Below are 26,726 nucleotides of genomic sequence, written 5' to 3'. Positions count from 1 at the left end.
TGTTTTATTTTATAAATTGACCAATAATTTTACAATACTTTGTATAAACGTTCCAAAATATTTATAATTACTAATTATAAACAATCCTATCATCCTCTAAAAAAATATTCAAGATATCTCTTCTAGTTTTTGAATAATTCACCTTTTAAATTAACCTACGAAATCGTATTTTTGTGTTTCCTCTTAAATAAATGTTTTGCCAACATGCACGCATCGGGAAAAAATGCGCATCCTTCTTACTTTGAGGGTGCGTATCCCGCTCGCAGGTTTCCTCGTCGGCGGCGTCTTTTTCAATCCTCGATCCGCAGCCTAATACATATATAACCGGCAAATCCAATTCGTTCTAGCCGATTACGCAAGCAAATCGGCGAAATCAAGGAGAAGCGAATCGACGCGCCATGGAAAATGCTGAGAGGAATAAGTTTATTGCCATTCAAGTCTTCGGTGCGCTTTTCAACGCTGCGAGCGAGCAAATCTCGTCGATACACACACATATTCCTACTTATTTTGCATTATTTTCTTTTCCTAATATTTTCTTTGCGCTGCGCTCTTATTTTCTGTTGTCGGCTTCTTTTTTAGAGATTGTGTATTCTCCCCGCACTTTGCTTGTCGCTGGTGCTTGTTATGAGTACTTTTATGTGCATGTTCAAAAGCTTTCTTGGAAGATTCTCAGGGAATAAGAGTCAAAGAGTTTTACGGAATAAAGGAGCGAAAATGTTTTGCCTGCGACGGTTTTAAAATGAATGTTTGCGTTGATAGTCTCTTCTGCTAATTATCTCCATGATACATAGAGTGTTTTTACAAAAATTTAAATTAAATATTTTTAAACACTTTGTGTATCTAAAACTATCATCAGATATACTAAAACTTATAAAGTTTTAAGTATATAAAGCGATTATTGTCTAAAATTATTTTCTAAAACATTTTTTGTGCATTTTTTAAGCGTTTCCTGTTAATTACCGCTATAAAAATTTATCGAGACACTTTGTATGATTTATATTTATGTCTACTGTTTCCTGCGACTGCAAAAAATATAAAACGCATCGAGGGTGGAAAGAAACTGTTGGTCGACGACACTTTTTCTTCGTTTCTTTGGCGTCGCAACCGCCATGACTTTAAACGCCTTAATTGGCTTAATTACCATTTATACTAATTTCGTGCACCCTCCGACGGCGCAAAGGTGCATAATGTTTATACGCGGCTAAATTGCACAGCTTCCAATGCGATGCAATGCGTTTTGGCTAATGAAAGCTGCGATAAAAGGCTTCAAAAGAGCATTTTACGACCACATTTATAAAACTTAAAAGAAACTTATTTATTTTGTTCATTAATAAATAATCGTAAAATTATATCACAGGTATGAAATTAGCGACAGTTATAAACAATAAGTGCGATTACAAAATGCTTTAAACAGCAATGATTTAAACCCTATCGTTTGAGAATTATAGTCAATTAAAAATCGTCATGAAAATGGTATTAAAACGACTCGATTTTTGCCATTTTCCGGAGGATTTACGCGTTATCCTGCTGACGTTATCAAACATTTACAGCGAGAACGTCTGTCGTTGTCCTCTGAAAGGGTGCAAATTTTATCGCACTTGAGTTTTATTGTTTAACGCCTTAGGATATTTTCCTCCACGAAAAAAAATACAAAATGACGTCGTAATCCTAGAAAAACAAGAAAAAGGAATTAAAATGATGATTAAGCCATCAAACAAACAAAAAGTAATTAAAATCAGACACTTTGTGATTTGTAACCAACCACGGATATACTTCCATCCTTACAAAAGGGGGTTAATCCTGCTTAATCCACCCCAATTTCTTTTGTGGCATTATGACTCGTTCAATTTCTTAGATATCTCAGTATTTGTCATATTGATCAAAATCCTTGGGGAGTTGTGGCATTTTTAAGCGTGTAACGAGAACAGGTCCTGCACGTACCATATAAATATAAATAAGTCTTGTTTAAGATATCGTCACCAGACGCTCCACGTGTCATCTTCCGCATGGCGGTATTTTTTTGCTTTCTTTGTCCTTCGTCTTGCCATCATCCTGCAAGCCTGCAATAAATCCGTGCCGAAGAACCAGGCATTAAATTACGCCCTGTAAATTGATACCCAGCCGACGGTAAACACCTGCTGCACGTCGGCGTCATAAAATTATACAGAGTGTTTTCTTCAAAACAAATTTTGGAGAAAGGACGAAATAAGAAAGTGGGAAAATAAATGAGATGTTATACAAATTGAACAGATGTGCTCACGTTTGTACAAGGTTTACTGAAGGGGGTGTACACGTGTGTGTTTGTGTGTGCTATGCACATCCAGGAGGACGACTTTAAGGACCCTCTTCCTCGAAAGTTCATCGTTTCGAATGCGGCGAGGTAATAAAAAGCCATAAATAATAAACAGACACGTCGCGTCTGGCGTCGCGCGCATCCATTGCACGAATTGTGATCCTGCAACAATAACATCCCCTTTACGAAATCTTTCAAGATAATTAACTATCACCGAGCAGGAAAAAAAAACTAAAAGTTTTAATTAAAAATCAAGTTTTATTATTTTTGTTATCCTGACGTTATTCTTGTTATCTTAAAACGTCCTTTTCATTGACAGCGCATGTAAATCTTGTGCACGCAATAAAAAATAAAAATATAACGACAAGGATAATACAAGGGTGGCAGGCTCGTAAAAATGTTTAATGTACATAGCCTTATTCCTGCAGATTCTACTAAAATCAAAGGCGAGGTTGTAATTTTCAAAAAATCCTGTTGAAACGAAGGCTTTGCACTTGGTCAGGATAACCCGCAAATAATTTCTGTTTTCAACGTCCCACTGTGGAACACTGAAGATAATAATTTTTTCGCCCGAATTTAGAATCCAGCTGAGTCGACATTTTTGTCCTGCAGGAGAGGACGTGGTGCATGTTCAGTGCACCACTGGTGGAATTATCATTTCGAGGTTTTGTTCCCGCGTACCCTGGTTGCGTTTTTTTACGTCAGTGAGTCCTTACAGCAGGATAACGATGCAGGAATGGTGTCGGGAGCATTTTGCATGCGCGCGCGCGCACAACTAACATAAAAACTCGTTTCGTTTGCTTGCTGCGAAGGAAAAGACTCGTCCTTTGCATGTTCCTGCTGTTCTAGCAGGATGTCTGCGGTGTTGTGTAATATTCTCTGCGAACTGTTATGTTTATTCAGCGCAACATTGGTTCGAATTTAACTTGTAAGTTTTATGATTATTACCTTCTTCCTACGGTGATGCAGGATTTTCAGGACTCTGTTTACACACACCTAAATATTACAATGCAAAACATCGTAAATTGGTAGAAAAATTTTACTTTTGGGAAAAATTATATGATTTTTTTTAATAATTTTATAAATTTTGTTGTTTTTGGTAACATCCTGTATAATAAACATTCAAATTACTTGTTTTACGTTTGCATATGTTGTTTTGGGAAATGTTAAGTACCTTTAAAAATCGTTGCAAGGATATTTCAAGGATGTCACCGAAAATTTCTTATCACACATATTATCCTAAAAATATAACTTTTAGGCGTTATCTTGAAACTTGTAGAATAATTTGAGGATAATTCAAGGATAATTTTCCGGGATAATTATAATTATTAACATTTTTAAGGCTGGCGCGTGCTTAAATTTTAATTTTCGTAAAACGCGAGGTGAATTTTAAACAGGATAATGAAATAATTGTCCTGGGAGGTATTTATCCTTATTTTTGTAAATGTGTTATCCTTGTTTATGAAGTAGTTGTGTAATTTTTGTTTTTCTGGTATTTTTCCACTCGTCACCCTCGTGCTTCGACAAAGAACAAGATTATCCTTCATTAGCGAAGGGTTTCCTTTGTGCCACTCCTGCCACTCGTCGGAGAGCTACTCCTGCCGCTCCTGCGAAACGCGAACGCATTGAATATTAAAGACGCACACGCCCGGCTTGCGGTCGCTTGTTATGCAGTCAACTCTCATCTCTCTCCACTCTCCGAGGACTCTCGAAACTAAGATCCTGTAGGATACATCATGTCGTCATAGAAACCATTTCTAAGTCATTATATTAATAATACCTCTAAATATGGAAATGGTAATAATTCTGCATTTGTATGAAAATATTTCAGAAAAAATATAATTAGATGTTTGGATTGTTTACCACTTGAGTCTGGTATAATTATTGTATCGGATGTTGTGCTTCCTGCAGGAGTTCCCGCAGGATAATCGATGATGTGAAGCACGCGGCTATGTTTGCACTTTCCCCACCTCTTTTGCTCCACCATTCTGCAACACGCATATTGCGCGCAAACAGTTGCTTCCAAAAAGCACCCCCGGTGAATAGTTCTTCCTGTGGGATTGTGCATTCCTACAGGATGCAGAATCATGTGTCTCTGTGTTTAGTAAACAAACAAAACACAATTATTACCCTTATCGGCACTGTATCAACAATGTGAATAGGCGAATTGCATTTAATCACCAATTAACGATTCTGAATATTTCAAAATTTAATTTTAGAAATTTAAATTTAGATTCATAAATTTTGTTTTTGTGTTTTTAGGTGGATGTGAGTTTCCGAAAGCTTGGTCTGGAACATGGTTCCAATCAGGACTACCATATCTAAAGATCAACTCGACACACATCGATACCAAGGGCGAATGTTACGAGGAGCAAGGAGACAAATATTTAGTCTACGATAAGTAAGCAATTTAAAATCAAACTCGAGATTTATCTGATGTGTAATTCAATGTGATTTATTTCTAGAATGGATAAATGCTATCGTTGTATGGCAATTCATGAAAAACATGCAAGTGTTCTTCAATATAAAGAAAGTAAGTCTTAGAATATGATACAGAATTATTTTAAGAGTGTAATTATGTTTGATTTTAGCATATTGTGAACCACATTCTACATTTAACGACATCTGCTATGGAATCACAGGAGATGCTCCTTTATATAGCATGTTTAGAAAACATCCTGAGGGCAAAGCTGCTCCTGTACCTTGTCCTTTCAAAAGTGCACCATTTGCGTTCAGCTACAATCGCGGTGCAGGCGATTGTAGTAATCCACCCAGTAAGGCTGAGTCCTGCACGGACGACTCAAGACTTGTTCTTAAATATCAGGCTTGTCCGGATATTCCTAGTACAGAAAGTAATGGTAAGATATCTTTACCTTTTTTTTTAAATCTTTTGAGTTTAATTCTTATTTTCTGTGTCTAGTTGAAGAATTAGTCTGCCTCGCAACTTGGAAAGAAGGTTCAACCAAATATCTCATTGGAAAGATAATCTCGCAAGGAAATCGCCGTGCTATGCTCACCGATGAAGAGCAGTATCGTTGCTTCATTTATCAGAAGGCTACCGAAAAGAGCAAGACTGTTTACCATATTGCCCAGTCTGGTGATGCAACCTGCACAGGTCTTTCCAATGTTTTCGAAGGCAGTCGCACTATGAAATTCACAGTCATGGATAATCACCACAATCGGTGCAAGTTTCCTTCGTGGATTACCATTCATCATACCTGGTTGAGTTTGGATCATCGTAAAACTTACAAATTTTCACAACGCAATGCCACCTTGAAGATCCTCGATGAGGAACCTAAACCTAATAGAGTTGTTCAACCAGTACAACCTGTGCAACAGTTTGGGTTTCAAGAATTCGGTTTTGAGTCGCAGGATCAACGCAATCCAAACACAGAAATGCGTGTGATTTGTCACAGTATTCTGCAGAGTCAGGAAGAGAAGAAGGTGCAAATTGTTGCGCATATTACAGCTGGATGGTGAGTAGTTACAGAATTTTTAAATTTTAGAAATGTGCAGTTTTTCTGTGTGTATTTAATCTTGTTTTTGATCAGTATTTTAATCCAATTTTGTATTTGTTTATTTTTAGCGATAGCGGTTACGTCTGTATGGTGTTCTACAAACGCGATTCGAACGTCATCGAGATCCAGGAATCTGAAACGTACGAGGATAATCCGGACGACGCTTGTAGGCATTTCGATCCGGCGGAAATTCCCTACACGACGCTGATCAGTAAGCCGCTTTTCCGGATCTATGCGCCCTCACTGCTATTTTCCTCGTTGGGCAATCGAAGGATTAAAATTTGCGCGTGTTTCAATGTTTTATTGAACAATAGCCAATAAATATGCAGACAAATAAAATATCACAAAATCTAAATCTAGGGCAACAGAAACAAATTTATTGTTTGTTTTTTTATTGAGGATAATAGTTTATTTATCTGGAACACTAAATGAGATAATTTATATTATTTAAAGTAAATATTTTGGGAAAATGTTTAAAATTACTCGGAATTTTTTAACTTTTAAAATATTGCATTTTACTATCACTATTTGTTACATTTACGTTATTAATATATACTAATTTTACAGCTACTTCTTTGCATCCTAAAAAATGTCCTAATTTGGGGCGTTACGTCGTGAATAATCAACCCCCCGTGGTCACAGAACGTCGAAAACGACGCCAGCAACAAAATACAGGTACGTTTTACGTTATTACATAATTTTAATTCATTCTATACAATTTTTTCTATTTCTATAATTTTAGGACATGATATTCCTTTGAACAATGGTCCTGGAGCCGGTGTAGTAAGTCCTGAATGCATTTCTCCGACTTATGATAGTCTTGCTGTTGGATGTGGTGGATCAACCGAAACTATGGAATTCCGAACTGGATGTATTCAACAACCTATTAAAGGTAATTATTTAAACATTTTAATATTTATTAATAATAATTATATTTTGTTTTGTCTTAGGATACACATGTCATGGTGCCTGGCAAGATAACGACATGGTTTATGTAATCACATCGCCGACGTCACGTAAAAGCACTGATACACTACGCCACTGCTTCGTCTACAGTATTGTACCCTCATCAACCGCCCCCGTTGGCGAGGGTGGTAAACCGCCGCCTCCTGGCGGACCAATGATTCTACGGCTTTCAGCCGTTGCAGACTCTTGTCATCGTCACATACGTCCTGGAATCGACGGCATATGGGCTTATAATTTCACTAGTAATGGTACGTAATAAAGTTTTTACTGCGCATGCGTAGTAGCGTAAATATAAATATGGGCGTGGCACCGATAAGTTTATAAGTTGTTTTAATGTTTAATTTATGTATTTTTAGGTACATGCGCTGAATTAGAGGGTTACAACGCCGCCCTCGTAATGGTGGTGCCGTCCCTCCTCCTGCTGGCGTCACTGTTCTTCGTCTTTATTTCGAGATGATGAAGACGCTGGCGCACGCAACGGCGCGGTTACACCGTCAACGAATAACTTTATTTCTTCAGAAATCAACTTTCAACAAATCCTAAACCAGAAACCCAACTAAAATCAACTACAAGACGATGACAAGAGGACAAACAAGAAATGTTTAAATAAATCGTGTGTGTGAGCTTGAACTTGTTGCGAAGCAGGAACTATTTAATTGAGGCGGATAATAATTGTGAACAGAGACCAAAAAATTGATAGGTATACACAAAAGCTAAGAAATAAATAAAATGCGCAATCTTTACATGGACGCAAAACAACAACCGAAAAGCATAAGAAATCTACATTACAGATGTTAATTACATACATATTACATAAATTAAAATAATTATAAAGTATATATTTAACTAAATGGGTGAAAATTGCTTATAAATACAAACAAACAAACAAAAAACGTTGAACGATGAATGAAATACAAAATAACAACACAGACACAAACAAAATGAAGCGCTATAAACGAAATTTGTTTATTTAATCAAGACGTTTTGAGATATCGGTCTAAAAATCATCAAAATTTTATGTAAATAAAGTTAGAAAACCATTATCTAATTTGTGCAAATCAACATGTATCATGTGGATAGTCAATTTTTGCTATAATTTCAAACTTTCGGTATTAAGTATACGAAGATAATAGCATCAAGATGAAATTGAACAATGTTGCTTAAAACGAAGAGCTTGCTTCAGTGTGTCTCCTAAGCCAATCGCGTGTTGAGAATGTATTCGAAGGATAAGCCTCCTCCTTTGCTCAAAGACAATTCGACGTTTTTAATGATTGTACATAAAATGAAGTCTAAAATACAAATACTATACGATATTCTATCAAAAATGTAATTTATCACTCACGCATACTGAATGACGAAGGTGTGTTCGAAGGATTAAACAAATAAACTCATACAACGAACGTTTTTTCTACCTTGTAGGTGTAAAGTTTTACAATTATGATAATCCTGGTGTGCAAGGAGGAGGCTTGAGGAAGATAATGATGCGAGAAATAAGTGAAAGATGCTTTTCGTTGTTGATTATTTGTAATAAAATAACTAAACCATATATTTTAAATGAAATATAAAGTAAGGCTATAAGAAAATTGTAAGGATGAAGGATTTGTGAACAAAATTTTTAATCTATATTTTGAAATGTACATATTGTAATTTTTTGTATTTAATTAGATAGTGAAATGAAAATTTGAAAAATTGTCGGGGAAGATGTGTATCACAATGATGGATTAGTTAATGAAGAGAGACAAAAATTGAAAAAACTGTGATGATGATTCAATGAAAAGTGTGTGTACAAGAAAAATTCGATGGCAACTGAAGCGAAACAATCGTTTTGAAACGAATATTAGGGTGAATAATAATGGACAAAGGACGATGTGCGGAATTATTATTAATGTTTGAGCGTACGAGTATTTATCAATATTATTCGAATTATCAGTCTATTTTATTATTCAATTGTTCTAAATGTAATGCATTCTGCGTGGCTGCGTGAAGAAGCATTCTTTTTAATGTGCATCGATTTTTGTAATATCTTTTCTCTGGAAAGCTGTTGGTGCAGGATGCATTTTTGAGAATGGAGTAGGGAAGTTATCGCAAGTATTTGGATTGTTTATTTAAGAATACAGAATTACAGAGGTTTGATATGAACGATATGAAGTGTTCCCCCCAAAAACCACCCGGATTATATTACCCCGTTTACGCCCATGATATCCCGCCGCCCCTGAATACAATGACGAACAAACAAGCCGTGTTATCAAGCTAGACTTTTTCGATTTTTGACGATGTATGTTTCTAATGTAAATATTTTAAAATATATTTATAATGCAATTGAACCAATTCAAACCATGTTGTTTATTTAAATTTAACCGTACAATTATTCTTCATCTCCTTTTTCCATATTTTTTATTCGAAAATGTAGATGTATGCCAACTGCTTTTGAGTTGCAGGGCCGTACTTATTTTATATTTACTAGTGTGCAGGACCGTCTTAATTTAATAAATTTATTTCTTTTCTTGGCATCATTCCACTGTTCCCCCCACTAATACTATTACTCAAATAAAAGGTGTGAAGTTTAAATTATTGATTATCTGTGGTTGAAACAATACATATAAATTACTGGATGAATTAATAGTCTGATAACAAAATGTTACTAAAATAAAGTATTTAAAAACACGTTTCCAGGCGATCCTGCCTATTAATAGTAATAAAAATTTCAAGTTTTATTTTTCCTTTTTTCTTTAAGAAATGTTAGAGAAAATTAAAAATCTGTTTTTTTTTGTAATCTATTAAAGTTAAAGAAAAATGGGTTTCAGATACTCAATTAGGACAATGTTTAACATTATTTAAGACTTGAAATTTTTTAATTTTTCACACTTACGTAATAAATGAAAATGGTCAATATCTGGAAAACTAATTAAGATATCGTTACGAAAATTGAATTATTGAACTTCTGGCATTGTTTCTCATTAGTTTGGTAAGTTTTGTGAAAATCTGAGTTGTGGATCTATTTTGACAGTTTTGATTTCACCACAAACTTTTTGAAATATTGGTATTATCGGAAAACTGACTAGATATATTTCATCGCCTTGAAAAACTCTATCGAATAGTGTTTTTCATTTTCCTCTAGCTCAAAAAAATATTTTTGAGTCCAAAAAGAGGCAAGTGTAACCTCTTGATCTTTTTGAGAGGTTTTTGGTCAACTTTGGAAAATGGAAAATTTAAATCTGCCATTCTATAGATCCATATCACGGCATCAACAAAATGAAGAAAGTTCTTTTTTATCTTTATTATTTTCCGAGAAAATCGCAGCGGAAAATCAATTTTCACTAAATTAAAAATACAAATTTTAAAAGCTTATCAGATGTAGAATTGTTTTGTTGACGTAATGCAATTTTTCGTTTTTGTTTATTTGTATTAGTTTCTGATATAATTGGTATTTAAATGTTGCTGGATGTGCACTTTTCATTTAAATGCGTCTACAGGACAAACCGTAAGTACTAATGAGCAAAAAGTTATAATTATAAGGGTATTTAATGCCTCTCCATTTAATGGTATTACTAATTTTTAAAAATAATTAGAACTATTTAGTAAAATGTCAGGCGCATCCGCCAAATTTGGATATATTACTTATATTTTTCAGGATGTCTTCAAAACACAAAGTTTAATTGCTTATTATCATAGGACAAGTATGACAGGTGTCATTATTTTAATACATAATGGTAATTTTACACCACATGTACATGTTAAGTTTAATAATATGCTTTAATAAATAGTTTCTTTGATGTTTGTTATCACATTTTTAAGTAAATTATGTTCTATTCGTCTGTTAGTGTTATTGAATCGGGCATTTGATAAGTGATCGTGCATAGAATTGAATGGCGAAGTAAACGTGTACCTGTAATCGCTCGTAATTATTAAATTAAACACCAGAAATTAAACATACATACTATATAGTACTAGATTATATATTACATAATATCTGTTGATAAAGTATAAAAAAATAAATTATTTAAATATGTTTTACTTTTATGATTTAATTTCAAGCGTAAAATAAGATAAAGTAAATGTAAATTGATAAAATGCGCTGCTGCGATGATATGATAAATACGCGAGAAGATTTTTGTCGAAATGGACGTCTTAGCCACATCTCGGAATGACCTTAAAAGTCTAATTTGAATTCGTCTCTTTGTTTATTGAATCGTTCAAGGTTGTGATTTGGGAGTGAATCTACTGAATGACAGAAACTATAACAATTCTGTTATGCTGTTTATAAATCAATGAACTAAATTACTTAGTTTAAGTTTTTTATCGCCATATTAAAAGAGTTTAAAAGATTCTCTACACTATCCCTATTTTTCAATCGTCCTAAACCTTTCAAAAGTGCCTTAAAATGTACCATTAACAATCAAAAAAATTAACGTTCTTGCAGTTTCTTAGTCTAATTATCAAAAGACTCTCTCCAAGATGCGTATTTATAAAATCCTCAAAATCCTTTGGAAGTGCCCTAAAATATCTTTCTAAAATTAGCATTTCTCAAAAAAATTTAAAAGCATGCTGTACCATTCTGCCATCCTGTATCACACCAAAATAATTCGAGTGTCTTCCATTTAACATGTAATTCAGAATTTGAAATTTCCTATATGTATGAAAACAATGATTTGTGTAGTATAATTGCAATAATCCTTTGCCAATAAGCAATTAAAATGTGTTTTCTTAGTCGTCAGACAGTTTGATGGGTTCTATCATCCAGTTAGATGGAAAGTGTATAACAGTTGCAATATTAGAAAATGCCATAAAATGTACTCTTAATAATCAAAAAAATTAGCGTTTTGCAGTTTCTCAGCCTCCAATTGTTTATCAAGAGACTCTCTCCACGATGTGTATTCATAAAACCTTCAAAACTCTTTGGAAGTGTACTAAAATAACTTCTTCAGAATTTGAAATTTCTTATTTGTATGGGATAGCGTTCGACTGAAGATCTAAAAGTCCCTGGTTCAATTCCTAGTTTCGGTACGTTGCTTTTGTCAGAGATTTATCGTAATACTGGAAAATTTTGTTTTTATTGTGGACTGCAAAATAACACCCTCTATCTCCCCTATACGATGCATACATTTGCAACCCCCTAGCAATTTTGAAAATGCTCAAAAGTGTTTTTTTAGAAAGTAAAATTTTTCATGAAGTATGTAAATATGGTGTAGAAAACACCTTGTATCTCGTAAACGAATCAACATTCTTAAAGTTTGTCACCGCCATATTAAAGCTCGAGGGTTCCTCTACACGTTGCATATCTTGTCAATCTTGCAGCTCTTCTAGAAGTGAGCCAAAACTCTCCTTACAAATTGACATGTTTCAAAAAAATTAAAAACATGGATTGCAAAACACCCTGTATTACGCGAATTAATTGAATTTTTTGAAGTTTGTTACGGCAATTTTAAAGTTCGAAAGTTTCCCTACGCCATGCATTTTTTTCAATCTTCTAACCCTGACAAAAGTGCCCTAAATTAACCCTGAAAAATTGACCTTTTTCAAAGAAAATAAAAACATGGTGTGGAAAACACCTTGTATCTCGCGAACTAATTGACTTTTTTAAAGTTAGTCACGGCTATTTTAAAGTTCAAGAATTCCTCTACACGATGCATACTATTTCAATCTTCTAGCCCTTCTCAAAGTACCCTAAAATACCGTTTGAAAATTGACATTTTTCAAAAAAATAGAAAACATGGTGTGAAAAACACCCTGTATCTTGTGAACTACTTGAGTTTTTTTCAGTTTGTCACCGCCAAATTAAAGTTAGAGAGTCTCTCTACACGACGCATACCTTTTGAATCATCTGGTCTTTCCGGAAGTGTCCCAAAATACCCTTTAAAAATTGGCATTTTTCAAGAAAATTGAAAACATAGTGTGGAAAACACCCTATATCTCGTGAACTATTCGACTTTTTTGGAGTTTCTTTTCGCCATGTGAAAGTCCGAGAGGCCCTCTACACGTTACATTCATCTTCAGTTTTTTAGCCCTTTTAAAAGTGCCCTAAAATACCGTTTAAAAATGAGCAATTTTCAAAAAAATTGAAAACATTGTGTGGAAAACACCCTATATCTCGTGAATTCTTTGACATTTTTGGAGTTTCTTTTCGCCATGTTAAAGTTCGAGAGTTCGTCTATACGACGCATATTTTTTCAACCCCCTAGCCCTTCCATAAGTGCCTCAAAATGTACTTCAAAAATAGCTATTTTTGTCCCAAAAATTTCATTTTTGTGTCGAATAACAGGGTCGAACTTTTTTGTAAAATTTTTTTTGGTCGAACAACAAGGTCGAATTTTTTTGGTAAAATTTTTTTGGTCGAACAACAGGGTCGAACTTTTTTGTTAAAATTTTTTTGCTCGAACAACAGGGTCGAACTTTTTTGTTAACATTTTTTTCGGTCCAAGAACTGGGTCGAATTTTTATCTTAAATTATTTTTGGTCGAATAGCAGAGTCGAACCTTTTTCTTAATTTTTTTAGTTGAAACATTAAATTAAAATAAAAATAAAAATTAAAAAGTATTTTATTAAATTATACTATCTAAACAACTTTTTACCTATCAGCAGTAAGGATATTTCCTGTAACCCTCATTAAGGGAAATGTGCACTACCATCGAGACTTAAAAATCAATTATCTCAGAAATTAATTGAGATAAACAAAAACCAAAAACACCCCGATGTTTAGCATCAAATCTTACATAATATAACATTTAAAAAATTTGAAATATAACATGTGTCTAAAAATTTTCCGCCGCCATTTTCTCGGAAAATAATAAAGATAGAAAAGAACTTTCTTCATTTTGTTCATGCCGTGGTAAGGGTCTATAAAATGGCAGATTTAGTTTTTCCATTTTCCAAAGTTGACCAAAGACCACTCAAAAACATCAAGAGGTTACACTTGACTCTTTTTGGACTCAAAAAAATTTTTTTAAGCTAGAAGAAAATGGAAAACGCTAATCGATTAAGTTTTCCAAGGGGATGAAAGATATCAAGTCAGTTTTCCGATAAAATCAATATTTCGTAAAATAGGCTTTTCCGAAACAGTTTTTTGCACTTAAAAGCGCAAAATATTGATTTTTTCGGAAAACTGACTTGATATCTTTCATCCCCTTGGAAAACTCAATCGATTAGCGTTTTCCATTTTCTTCTAGCTTAAAAAAAATTTTTTGAGTCCAAAAAGAGTCAAGTGTAACCTCTTGATGTTTTTGAGTGGTGTTTGGTCAACTTTGGAAAATGGAAAATCTAAATCTGCCATTTTATAGACCCTTACCACGGCATGAACAAAATGAAGAAAGTTCTTTTCTATCTTTATTATTTTCCGAGAAAATGGCGGCGGAAATGTTTATAGACACATGTTATATTTCAAATTTTTTAAATGTTATCTTATGTAAGATTTGATGCTAAACATCGGGGTGTTTTTGGTTTTTGTTTATCTCAATTAGTTTCTGAGATAATTGATTTTTAAGTCTCGATGGTAGTGCACATTTCCCTTAATGAGGGTTACAGGAAATATCCTTACTGCTGATAGGTAAAAAGTTGTTTAAATAGTATAATTTAATAAAATACTTTTTAATTTTTATTTTTATTTTAATTTTATGTTTCAACTAAAAAAATTAAGAAAAAGGTTCGACTCTGCTATTCGACCAAAAATAATTTAAGATAAAAATTCGACCCAGTTCTTGGACCGAAAAAAATGTTAACAAAATAGTTCGACCCTGTTGTTCGAGCAAAAAAATTTTAACAAAAAAGTTCGACCCTGTTGTTCGACCAAAAAAAATTTTACCAAAAAAATTCGACCCTGTTGTTCGACCAAAAAAAATTTTTACAAAAAAGTTCGACCCTGTTATTCGACACAAAAATGAAATTTTTGAAATAGCAAAAATAGCTATTTTTGAAGTACATTTTGAGGCACTTATGGAAGGGCTAGGGGGTTGAAAAAATATGCGTCGTATAGACGAACTCTCGAACTTTAACATGGCGAAAAGAAACTCCAAAAATGTCAAAGAATTCACGAGATATAGGGTGTTTTCCACACAATGTTTTCAATTTTTTTGAAAATTGCTCATTTTTAAACGGCATTTTAGGGCACTTCTAAAAGGGCTAAAAAACTGAAGATGAATGTAGCGTGTAGAGGGCCTCTCGGACTTTCACATGGCGAAAAGAAACTCCAAAAAAGTCGAATAGTTCACGAGATATAGGGTGTTTTCCACACTATGTTTTCAATTTTCTTGAAAAATGCCAATTTTTAAAGGGTATTTTGGGGCACTTCCGGAAAGACCAGATGATTCAAAAGGTATGCATCGTGTAGAGAGACTCTCGAACTTTAATTTGGCGGTGACAAACTGAAAAAAACTCAAGTAGTTCTCAAGATACAGGGTGTTTTTCACACCATGTTTTCTATTTTTTTGAAAAATGTCAATTTTCAAACGGTATTTTAGGGCACTTTGAGAAGGGCTAGAAGATTGAAATAGTATGCATCGTGTAGAGGAATTCTTGAACTTTAAAATAGCCGTGACTAACTTTAAAAAAGTCAATTAGTTCGCGAGATACAAGGTGTTTTCCACACCATGTTTTTATTTTCTTTGAAAAAGGTCAATTTTTCAGGGTTAATTTAGGGCACTTTTGTCAGGGTTAGAAGATTGAAAAAAATGCATGGCGTAGGGAAACTTTCGAACTTTAAAATTGCCGTAACAAACTTTAAAAAATTCAATTAGTTCGCGAGATACAGGGTGTTTTGCGCGCAATGTTTTAAATTTTTTTAAAGAATGTCAATTTTTACAGTGAGTTTTGGGGCATTTTTAAAAGGGCTAGAAGGTTGACAAGGTATGCATCGTGTAGAGGAACCCTCGAGCTTTAATATGGCCGTGACAAACATTTAAAATGTCAATTTGTTCACGAGATACCGGATGTATTCTACACCATATTACGTATCATGATTTTAGAAAAATGCTGCTTTCTAAAAAAACACTTTTGAGTATTTTCAGAAGCGCTAGGGGGTTTGCAAATGTATGCATTGTATAGGGGAAGTCTTTAACTCTAACATGACGGTGAGATACTATAAAAAAGTCATATAGCTCTGGAGATACTGGGTGTTATTTTGGAGAGAGTCTCTTGATGGACAATTGGAGGCTGAGAAACTGCAAGAACGTTAAATTTTTTTTATTGTTCATAGTACATTTTAAGGCACTTTATAAGGGTTTAGGACGATTGAAATAATGATAGTGTAGAGAATCTTTTAAACTATAAAGGGGCAATCAAAAAACTCAAATTAAGAAAGTTAGTTTATTGATGTATAAACAGGATAACATAATTTCTATAGTCACTGTCATTCAGTACATTCACTCTCCCATCACCACAATGAACGATTCAATAAACAAAGAGTCGAATAGGCTGACGAAAGTCTGGCCGTCACGGGCTCTTAGACTATTAAACAAATTATTATAACATTTGTTTAAGTTAGTTTAAAAACCCCAATGACCTCCTGAAATACGGCGAAGAAGTGCTCGCGGCCGAAATTACGAAACTTATCAACATCATCCTGAAGCATCAGAGAGTACCAACTGAATGGAAATTGAGCACACTAATAATGATGTTTAAGAAAGGAGATAAGCAAGAACCATCCAACTATCGAGGAATAGCTCTGCTAAACACCACCCTGAAACTAACAACTCGATTACTAGCGAACAAGATATTAGCACACACCACACTATCAGACGAACAACAGGGCTTCAGGAAAGGAAGGTCCTGTAACGACGCAATATTCATAATAAGACAGGTGAAGGAAAAAGCCGTGGAGTGGAACAAACCGGCTTTTCTTTCCTTCGTGGACCTAAGGAAAGCGTTTGACAGAGTGCAGCTCCAAGACATAACCAGCATACTCCGAAAAGAAACATCGCATCTGATATCATCAATACTATAAGGGACATCTACAACAACAACGAACTGCAACTAGCAATAGCCGAACAACGCACAGACCCCATAAAAGTAGGAACAGGGGTAAGACAAGGCGATTCCCTAAGCCCCCTGCTATTCAACTTCATCATGGAAGAGATAATTGCAAGAGTCCGACGCTGTAAAGGATACCAGATGGGGGGGAAAGAGCTGAAAGTTGTGTGCTACGCGGACGATGCCGTGCTAATTTCCGATAGCGAAGACAACCTACAACGCATGATTCACCAGTTTAACATTGCCAGCAAAGCCCTCAACATGGAGATAGCAACAGAAAAAACCAAATGCATGGTCATCGCACCACATCCAATAAGATGCAAACTTGAAGTCGATGGACAAATCGTACAACAAGTGAGCGAGTTCCGATATCTTGGTATAAACATATCCAGCAGTGGAGGAGTGGAAAAAGAAGTAGCAGAGCAAGTTGAAAAGGGCCTGAGAATAGCAGGATGCCTAAGGAACACGATTTGGGACAACAAACATCTAAGAACAGAGACGAAAGTTTCCATCTACAAGGCAGTAGTCAGGCCCATATTTACATACTCGGCAGAAACGCGTGCAGAGACGACAACCACACAGAGATTGCTCACCACCGCGGAAATGAGGACACTAAGAAACATAGATGGCAAAACACTGCTCGACCGGATAAAGAACGAAGACATCAGAAGAGCGTGCAACAACATAGAAGACATAACACAATGGTGCAAAAGACGCAAAATCGAGTGGAACGAACACATAGAACGGATGGACGAAACCAGAATAGTCCGAATAGCCAGGGACAAATCGCCAAGGGGAAAGCGATCCCTGGGAAGACCCCGAAAGAGATGGAGCGACCACCTAAACCCTGTCTGAAGTAGGAACAGGCAATATGCCTACAAAAGAAGAAGAAGAAGAAGAAGAAGAAAACCCTTTAAAGTTAAAGTAATTTTAATCTAACTTATAAGTTCACAATTTATTCAAAAGTTGGTCAGTGTATTCCCAAAGAGTCACAAATTCATATTCACTTTTGTTTTGGATCAAAAACAAATTTGTTATTTTTTTGATGAATTTATAAAAATTAGTTTTTATAATTTCAATATTATAAATTAAACCAAATTTAAATTTAAGTATGTGTGTTGCTGTATTCTTGAATTTTCTCTTGATACTAGTCCCTAAACCATCCTTAAATGGTCATTAACGCATTAAATACCAATATTTCAATTTTTGACAACATTCCAGACATTCCGGGGATTCCATAGTAAAAATGTAGTAACAGTTCTTAGAATTTCGTCTGTCTAGACTGATTATGAATGGCCAATACAAAACTAGGTCAACATGGCTGCCAACCTAAATAGTTTCTTTTCATTGAAGAAATCCGCATTATCCTGGTTATATTGTTGGTAATTCGTAAAATGACAAATCCCTAAAAATTTGACAGTTTGACGCGAAAAAATGACAATTGTAAACAAATCACTTTATTCTTTAATTATACATCATAATTATTTCCCTCTGAAGCATCTGTAATCTAAAATACTAAATATAGATGTGCATTATCAGTAAAAGTTATAGATTTGATGGATTACTTTTAAACAACGCCTGTGTAATTGGTAATTATTGAACTTGTTTTAGTCTGTACATAGATGTAGTTTTTAATCATTGACTGTTTAAAATTGTGGAAATCAACAAAGATAATATTAATGAAATACATTAGTGAATGTTTTGATATTTTGATTTATTGTATTAGATTATTAAATTCAGGTAAATATCAGAGTTTACGTTTATAAATTAAAATTGATGCATTCTTGGTTGCCTAAATTTAGGCGCAAATATGTTAAAAAATTACAATTTTCAAGGGTCATTTTAGGGCACTTTCAGGAGTTTTAAGGGGATTAGACAAAATGCATCGGGTAGAGGGTTTCTTAATTTACAATATCACAATGACAAACTCCAAATAAGTGAATTATTGCGCGAGATACAGAGTGTTTCCCACAACATGTTTGTTTTAAATTTTTAGATAAATACTAATTGTCTATAGACACTTGCAGACACTTTCCAAGTAATTTAAGTAGTTAAAAGGGCGTGTGAATTGTGCAGAATCTTGTAAACTGAAAAGGTGTGTACTGTAATGATGACATATTCATAATCTTGTATCAATACTAACACTTGTGTGCCTCAACAACCTCTCTTCACAAGCGTTAAACTACCTTTGTAGTTTTGAAAACTGTATTTTGTTCAATTCCTTAATAATTTTGATATACATTTAATAATACAAATTGTACATTACTATTTTACATAATTCATATAACATAATCTAAAGCTATAGATTTATTTCAATTTGTAAACTTAGTTTTAAATGGAATTATAATAAACGAGTGTAATTGCAATATCAAAGTCCATAATAAACTTCTTAATTCTTTTTATATTCAATCCTTTCCACCTTAACTTCATCCCCAACCAGTTGATAAACATATGTAACCACAGTAGTATTTTGAATATCCATTAACACAAATGATGGTGTAATTGCACTGCAAATAAATCAAGTTTAATTATTAATACATATTCTATATTAAACAAGATTTAAGTGACTCATTAGCCAAAGCCATACTTGTCCAAAGCATTGTAAGCACCAGTAGCACTTCCAGGATTGATGTAGAACTTGTTATCCAACTCATATGCTTCAAACTTGTGTGTATGACCAGAGATCAAAATGTCTACATCCAGTTGCCTCTGAATCAAAGCCAAAGACTCTGGATCACCCCAGGGAACCACTTGATGTCCATGTGACAAACCAATGCGAAAGTGACCAACTGTTACAACTTTCTGCTCTGGGTAATTCAAATTCTAAACAAAAACGCATACATACCAATAAAATAACACTATACAATCAAGTTTTAAACAAATTCTAATGTTTCTAAACACTTACATCATCAAAATCTCCCCTTACAACATGCACATCACTGGCCAAAGTCTTCAAATAGTCAAATGAGTCTTTTGTGCACAGATTTCCTGTACAGAGAATATGTTGTATCCTACCAGGCACCAGCAGCTTCTTGAACTTCGCCGGCAACGTGCTGCATCTGTGTGGAATGTGCAAATCTCCCAAAACTAACACTAACTGCAATAAGAAATAATTTTATTAAGAAACATTTAATGAAAGAAAACCTAAAACTGCATTCATTTTCGAAGTACATCAGACAAATAACGTACCATATTTGCTACTTATTATAAAATGCTTTAAATTAGTCTGAAAATGAAGATATTTTCCTTAACACTTTGCAATTAGTTACAGTAATTGATAATCAACACATTAGAGAGCGAAACTCTTGACAACACTCGCCTACCGATAAGAGGAGAACATTTTGAGAACCACAGTGACAGCGTGATTCCCCTAAAACTGATCATACAGTGTGTCCATTGACATTTTAGTTTTAACAATATTTGAAAATTACGCATAAGTTCTTAATCGTGCTATATATCAAATGATAGAGAATTCAAAATGCTTTCGATTGATATATAATTCATGTATACATCTTTTATATATCCGCAGTTAATTTAATTTTAGTGATTTAATACAAATATTTTAAGTTTTTCTACTTAAAACTCAAGTTTTCCTAAATTTTGCAATAAAAACATAAACCTGCAGTAGTTCAGTTTAAATAGTGCTTAAAATACGTTCTTTTCATATTAATAAAGAATAATTCACCGCTTGTATGGCACGTAGAGTTAAAAAATGCTGACTTATTTGATTCATGGCAAAATGATGACTTTAAAGTGTTATAAATTGAAAGATATTTAAATAATAAAGCAAAACGTAGCCCTATTAAATAATATCAACAACCGACCATTTCTTAAGCGTCTACAAGGTTAATCCAGTTTATTATGCTGACCTAAACTATATTTGCCAAGATATTTATAGAAATCTTGAGGAACAGATAAGAATATTCCTAACTATTTATTATCCATCCAGTCACGTACGCAGAAATCGGTCACGTACTCTTCTGCACCCGTTTTTACAACATATTCAAATAAGGCAATAATATGTAAACAAAGAAACGCAGTTTCAACACCAGAGACACCGGCACGGTGCGGGTTGTGCGTTCAATGTAGAAAAATTGAAGAAAATAACAAAGATAGAGATTGTATTAGTGCATCTAAACGCTGAGTTTAGAAGCTTTAACGCCTAGAGTGGGATGACAAAGCGCACGCAGGTCAAAACTCCAAACCGGCCTTAACGCAAACGGCACAGCACGCAGTAGGGACTTAAGTAGGGGGCTAGAAGACGCACACATATTTTTTTCAGTCTTTCACTAGCTACACAGTTTACAACAAGTGTCTGGATTGATCGGGTCGTTGGAAATAGTCAAAAACATATGGAAAATTACTAAAATTACAAATTATCAAACGTACATTAAATTTTCAAAAGTTTTAAACAATTTAAGTATTTTACAACTGTGATTTTGGCTTTAAGTTGAATTTTAAGTGAGAAACATGTTTAAACTCATTGCGCGTTCAGGCCGTGAGCTCATTAAACATGCCGAAATCAAAATGTCTGCACAATTGTTAAAATCTCCAATTCCACAACCAACCGTAAGTGATTTTACACTGTTTTTGTTTAATACTATACAGTTTTTAGTAGTTATTCAATATATATCACATTAATTGTATTGTACATAAAAATACTGCGACGTGTTTATAAAATCAAATCGAATTTTTTCGATATCACTGTTTACACAAAAGGAGGTCAGACGCAAACAGCTCTTTCATTATCAGGCATCAGCAGCAATCCAAATGTCTACTTATCTTGCAGTTTACTTCGTGTAACATAACTTCGTGTAATACTAATAGAATTACTGTAATATTATATTAATGCTTTAAAATTTGAAAAATAAATCATATTTTGGATAAATTTCAGGCTGCGTTTGGATTTCTTCGCTCAAAACATCAACAGAGTCACCATGTCACTGTGCGCAACTATGGCAAACCCACAAAACGTGAACAAGCACTTGATTATTCCACAACAGATGGAGAATTCGAAGTTTTGGGACATAAAGTAAACATTTCTAACGTTTTTTAAACATTACTTATTATAATAACGCATTTTTTCATGCTTAAGGGTGAATCTCTATTCTGGCGACAAAAAATCCGAACTTTTCATGCTATCCTCGACGTTAACAAAGACGGCGTGATTTCTTTCAATGATTTTGAACTCTTGGCTGATCGATTCATTGATCTTGGACATCTCAGTGATAAAAACACATTTGAATTCCGCAAATCAATTCGGAATTTATGGGAGACCCTCTGGGGTGAAATCACCCCTTATAATGTTGTTACAGTGGAACAATATCTTGAAGATATGCACCATGTGCTCAATGATAAATCGCGCGTGGTTAAAGTGCATGCTTTCTTGCCATTTTTATTCAAGGTGAGTTTTAATATCTTTAAATGAATGAATGTGGTAATAAATATAAATGTGTTTCAGGCTGTTGATAAAGATACATCTGGTGAAATCTCAATTGAAGAGTTCAAACTCTTCTTTAAGTGTCTTGGACTCCAGGATGAAGATGCTAAAGTTGCTTTCCTATCAATTGATAGTAATAATGATGGTAAGATCAACATCCATGAGTTTGTCTCACATGGCAAGGACTTCTTTTAACTGAGGATCAAGAACGTGTTAGCAAACACTTCTGGGGCCCTCTGGTTGATCACTAAACCTAAAAATACATGATTGTAATCCAGTTATTGTTGTGTCACTGTTTGGACACAAATTGTTATTTATAGACTTAAATTTTGCACTGTTTTATACGCTCTAGCTTTTATAAATGAACTTACTTGCAATTTTATACTATAACATCGAGAATAAATAATTTAATGTACATACTTTTAACGATTCACAACATTTCTGACTAGTTTGATAGATTACTCGGCTCAACATACTTTTTCACATAACCTGTGACTGTAAAATATGATCCACTATGATCAACTTCTTCTTGAATGTTTACTCTTGAGTATTTCACTGTTTTTAATCAAGAATAAAGTGAATAATTAAAAATTTGGTTTGAATGAAGTGTGCAACGGCTGTCAGTTGAGCTGTCAACTGTCAAGATTCTTGAGCTGCGCTGTGATTGGCTGAAATTTGAATTTCTGGTAGGACCGCCCAACTTCCGGTAAAATTCATGATGGCCGCAATACATGCGTTGTTATGGACCGTAACTAAGGAAGTTGAAAATCCATGATGGCCGACTTGTCACATCTGACGTCATCAACGCGCCAAATTTAAAAAATGTAAATTTGAATGTACAAATTCCTTTTTGCTAATAACTTGATTAGTTCTAAATAGAATTTGACAAAACTACTGTTAAGTTATGAATAATATTAAAATGCATACACTGACTTAACTAAAAAGTTATATGAAGAAACATTTATTTAGAAAGTAATACAAACATGTTTTTAAATCGAATTAAGGTATTAAGGGAAATTAATTCATTGAATATTTAGTTGATTCTTGTACTGTGTGACTTCCTTCATCATTTCGCTGATTTTGCGAGTTCTACAAAACATAAAATCAAATTAAATCATGTAATCACACAAAATAAGATTATGCAGCAACTTACGTTTCGTGCAGAGAATTTTTGAACGATTCAGATTGATCCCTTGAAAGTTCTTGATTTTTCTGCGTCTGTACTTGATAATTTTTGATCTTACACTCCTGGTATTTAATCTTCTTGCGTAACTTGTCAATGGCATCAGAGAAATCATCGATTTTCAATTCATTTTTCTTCACATTAACGTGGAACTCTTTTTCTGCGTTGGAAGGCACGTCTTGATGCTTAGAAATTGAAATCAGAAGTTTCTGACACCTACAAACACAAAAACATGTAAATCCCATCTTAAAACTATTAATTTGATTTAATAATACCTGTTTGTAATCTTAATTTGGCGATCATTCAAATCCTCGTACTTTTCTGCTAATCTCTCCGCATTTTCTTGTAATTCAACCCTTGCCTCATTCATTTTGTTCAATTCCTTCAGTTGATATTCCTTTAAAAGTGTGAGAGACCTCACTCGTTTCTCAATCTCAACTCTTGCGCGTTCATAATTAGCAAACTGTTCGCGTAATGAAAGCGCTGATCGCTGACTAAGTTCGTAAGAATCTTGCTGAGTCTTAGTTTCAGACGAGGATAATTTTAGAATCGGTTGCGCTGTTCCCTGCTTCAAAAGACGCTGTATTTGTAAATCAAATTGATTATTATGCAGTATCTTGAGCGGTGAACTCATTGTTTCCACATCGTAATCATCAATGTCTTCTTGAGGCAGTGAAGAAGTCTCAATCGGAAGTGTAACAAGTTGTCCGTTCGCAAGTAAACACAAGAAACTATAACGATTATAATACAACGCAAAACCAATCACAGGATTATTCGCTAATCTATCCTCTGATGTTTTAGTGCAAAGCAAATAATAAATCGAAGATTGCTCGTTAATAATTCCCTCCAACGCTTCTTCAAAATCATCTTCTTTATCATCAGCCAATTTATGCAAAAAATCAACACAACCCATCTCAATCGAATGTACTCCGGTCTCATGAGTAGCAAAATAATTCCCTAGACGTCCTGCATCCTTGTGCAGGTAAATCGGACAAGAATATTCCGAATCCTTGGAATAATTCCCAACAGTATATCCCAGTTCAAGTTCCAAAGTTTCCAAAAGCATTAAAATCTTGTTTTTCTTTTTGCCATTCTCATTAGCATGATCATCCAAAACCAAAACGTGCGAAATGTGCCCGTTGCAGTTGGCAACAGCCATCACCGGCGGAGTAGTTCGAAACACCGCAATTGAACAATATTCGCTGTTCATTTTCCCATCGGGCAAAGGACGAATCTTAAACGGGCCAAAAACTTCCGGCTGAGTTTTATCCCCGAGAGTAATCGTCACCATATGAACAGTGGCATCACCAGCGAGGAAATACACAGGCCATTTGAGGTCTTTTTAGTTAAAGACTTAGGTCGGGCTGTGATTTCCGGTGGACCAAAATCAAAATCAACCGCAACTTCACCCAAAGCTTCCTGCATGGACATAGAAGAAGACGGTACGGCGCAAGTGATACTTGGACCAACTTTGAAGACACCTTGCGGAATCACCGTTGAGTTTTCAATGCAAAACACACGAAAACGTTGTCGTTAGTCAGCAGACAGACGTGATTATCACGAGTTGATCCTGGATGGAAACGCACTTGCCGCACCTCGATTTTGGTGCTGAAGGCAAGCGCACGTTCATGAAGACTGTGCGTCCTGGAAACATTTAAATAAATAAATAAATTAACACACCGGAAAATCATAAATTCGCGTTGAAAGTTAAGTCCCCGAAATTCGGGACAGTGGAAAATTATATTCTGACCACCAGTGTCAACATAAACATTCGTTTGTAAAGAAACACCAAGACATTTTTCACACGCGAGCAATTTTATGCAAGTTAATCTTTTGTCGGAGGCAGTCATTTTTCTTCCTGTGGACATGCAAGTGTGTTGTTGGCAATTTTTCGGCGCGCAGATAAAAAAATAAATTTCCGGAAAACGCAGTCGTCAGAATAAAACAGTTTGTTGAGATATACTCTTAGAGCAAGTATTCCGGAGGAGAAAATCACACGCGTCATTTTAGTCAATTTATTTCTACGAAAAAACACCAGGTGTGCAAAATTTTTCGAAAAATTACAGACTAAAAACAAAAAATTGATTAAAACACGTTTTTCATGTTTAAATCCTGCTAATAAGTTGTATCCGTGTTCGATTTGATGATACCTTAGGGTATGGTTGAGTGCTCGCCGAATTGTATTCGTCCAACACCCTTTTCGCAGCCGCCCCCGGCGACAAAAAATCGCTGTAAACATCGCGAGAACACGCGCGCGCGATACGGCTTATCCACTTGGGACAAGAGACGCAGCCGCGTATTTCATTTCGTCCTCTTGCTCACTACCAACATATTTGTAATATTTGTAATATACAAACATGCAGAACGCAAATTACACCCCTCCGACAAAATAAATGCGCGCGGCATAGAGTGAGTGAGCCCCGAAAACACATTCGGAATATGTAAAAACCTCCCGAAAAGTAAAAGCCCGAGGAAAAAATATTTATTAAGCTCCTACACACTGCCACACATTTACGCCAGAATGTGTGCGGGCGGCGGCGGCACGGGGCAGGCAGCAACTGGAAACGTTCACAAGACACGTCCAGAAAAGAGCTAAAATAACAAACAGAGTCAGAAACAGAGTTCGGAGGCAACTTGTTATGTAACGTAATGTCACGTCGGCTCGACGGCAATCGCGCGAAATGTATGCACGCAGGACGAAGGACAAAATCTACGCCGTCGAAAAAATAATGCCGAGAGGGGTGTGGGCCGGGGTCTCTCTTGTTACGTGCGATTCGTACAAATTATAGAAATTAATTTTTCTTCCAGCGCACGCGAACGCACACACATCTACATTTACACGCACGCCGGACACATTCAGGACTCTTTTTTATGACCACGCATTAAAAATTTATAATTAAACGAAAGGCTTGAATATATTTTGTTGTCAAAAAATGTACAAAATCATATCTTCAAATATTTTTTGTGAAAATTTGAAATATTTCAACTTTAACTGTGATTTATAGATAAACTATTAATTAGAAAATTATGCAAATTTGCAAAAATATAAATAATATTATTAAATATTAGAAAATATTTACACAATTCAAATATTTCAAATAGTTTTCAAGATATTTTAAAATTAATGAACAAGTTTCATGCAAAAAAGCATTTTGGACTTTTTCTTCAATAATTAGCAAAATTTATGAAAATTTCAACTTTTTATTAAATGTTATGAAAAATGATTAAATTTTAAATAATAATACTAAATTTTATTAAATTTGGTAGATTAGTTTATTAATAATCGCAGCTAAAAGTTGCAAAAAGTTGTGAATTTCATGTTTTACTTTAAATTTTCCAAAAAAAATTGAACAATTTAAACTATTTGAT

The 26,726-nt window shown here is 34.5% G+C and overlaps 4 protein-coding genes and 1 long non-coding RNA gene across 6 annotated transcripts in view; 2 read left to right on the top strand and 3 right to left on the bottom strand.

Moving 5' to 3' along the window:
* Nucleotides 1-9,111, top strand: part of LOC135803406 (uncharacterized) — a 101,607-nt gene extending 92,496 nt beyond the window's left edge. Inside the window, exons 3-11 of the mRNA XM_065317007.1 lie at nt 4,556-4,694; nt 4,759-4,826; nt 4,885-5,151; nt 5,214-5,769; nt 5,880-6,022; nt 6,379-6,486; nt 6,554-6,703; nt 6,762-7,025; nt 7,134-9,111. Of these exons, the coding sequence (XP_065173079.1) occupies nt 4,556-4,694; nt 4,759-4,826; nt 4,885-5,151; nt 5,214-5,769; nt 5,880-6,022; nt 6,379-6,486; nt 6,554-6,703; nt 6,762-7,025; nt 7,134-7,234 (1,796 nt within the window). The 3' untranslated portion in view covers nt 7,235-9,111. The remainder of the gene's footprint in view (nt 1-4,555; nt 4,695-4,758; nt 4,827-4,884; nt 5,152-5,213; nt 5,770-5,879; nt 6,023-6,378; nt 6,487-6,553; nt 6,704-6,761; nt 7,026-7,133) is intronic.
* A 9,849-nt stretch (nt 9,112-18,960) lies between these two features.
* Nucleotides 18,961-20,077, bottom strand: Vps29 (vacuolar protein sorting 29). Its single transcript, XM_065316850.1, has 4 exons — nt 19,924-20,077; nt 19,640-19,831; nt 19,322-19,557; nt 18,961-19,241 (listed from the first exon to the last, which is right to left on the bottom strand). The coding sequence occupies exons 1-4, from the start codon at nt 19,924-19,926 to the stop codon at nt 19,124-19,126; spliced, it is 549 nt and encodes a 182-aa protein (XP_065172922.1). The 5' UTR covers nt 19,927-20,077; the 3' UTR covers nt 18,961-19,123.
* A 642-nt stretch (nt 20,078-20,719) lies between these two features.
* On the top strand, nt 20,720-22,589 carry CBP (sarcoplasmic calcium-binding protein). The gene is given in 5 exon segments (XM_065313404.1): nt 20,720-21,303; nt 21,629-21,766; nt 21,830-22,138; nt 22,196-22,364; nt 22,367-22,589. Coding segments are annotated over 5 exon segments (774 nt in total). The 5' UTR covers nt 20,720-21,204; the 3' UTR covers nt 22,426-22,589.
* Nucleotides 22,104-22,798, bottom strand: LOC135800243 (uncharacterized). 2 transcript variants are annotated; one of them, XR_010550126.1, is made up of 2 exons: nt 22,595-22,798; nt 22,104-22,427 (listed from the first exon to the last, which is right to left on the bottom strand). It is a non-coding gene; the product is annotated as an uncharacterized lncRNA (long non-coding RNA). The 2 variants fall into 2 exon arrangements; XR_010550127.1 differs by having other exon boundaries at nt 22,651-22,798.
* Nucleotides 22,799-23,119: 321 nt separating this feature from the next.
* The window catches only part of mbo (Nuclear pore complex protein Nup88), a 40,095-nt gene continuing 36,488 nt past the window's right edge, over nt 23,120-26,726 (bottom strand). Inside the window, 5 exon segments of the mRNA XM_065316877.1 lie at nt 23,120-23,263; nt 23,328-23,573; nt 23,633-24,643; nt 24,646-24,838; nt 24,874-25,001. Coding sequence (XP_065172949.1) covers nt 23,197-23,263; nt 23,328-23,573; nt 23,633-24,643; nt 24,646-24,838; nt 24,874-25,001 — 1,645 coding nt within the window. The 3' untranslated portion in view covers nt 23,120-23,196.

This window comes from Atheta coriaria, unplaced genomic scaffold (genome assembly GCF_025399875.1).
Source record: "Atheta coriaria isolate IRGN ID8LTWV9N9 unplaced genomic scaffold, Caltech_Dcor_3.1 hic_scaffold_2_pilon, whole genome shotgun sequence".
NCBI classification, from domain to species: domain Eukaryota; kingdom Metazoa; phylum Arthropoda; class Insecta; order Coleoptera; family Staphylinidae; genus Dalotia; species Dalotia coriaria.
This window is presented reverse-complemented; position numbering and strand designations above follow the sequence as displayed.

Coding starts and splice junctions, on each gene's coding strand:
- Vps29 (XM_065316850.1), bottom strand. Junction 19,558..19,639: donor TAAGGGGAGATTTTGATGAT/GTAAGTGTTTAG, acceptor GTTTTTGTTTAG/AATTTGAATTACCCAGAGCA. Junction 19,242..19,321: donor GCTTACAATGCTTTGGACAA/GTATGGCTTTGG, acceptor ATTTATTTGCAG/TGCAATTACACCATCATTTG.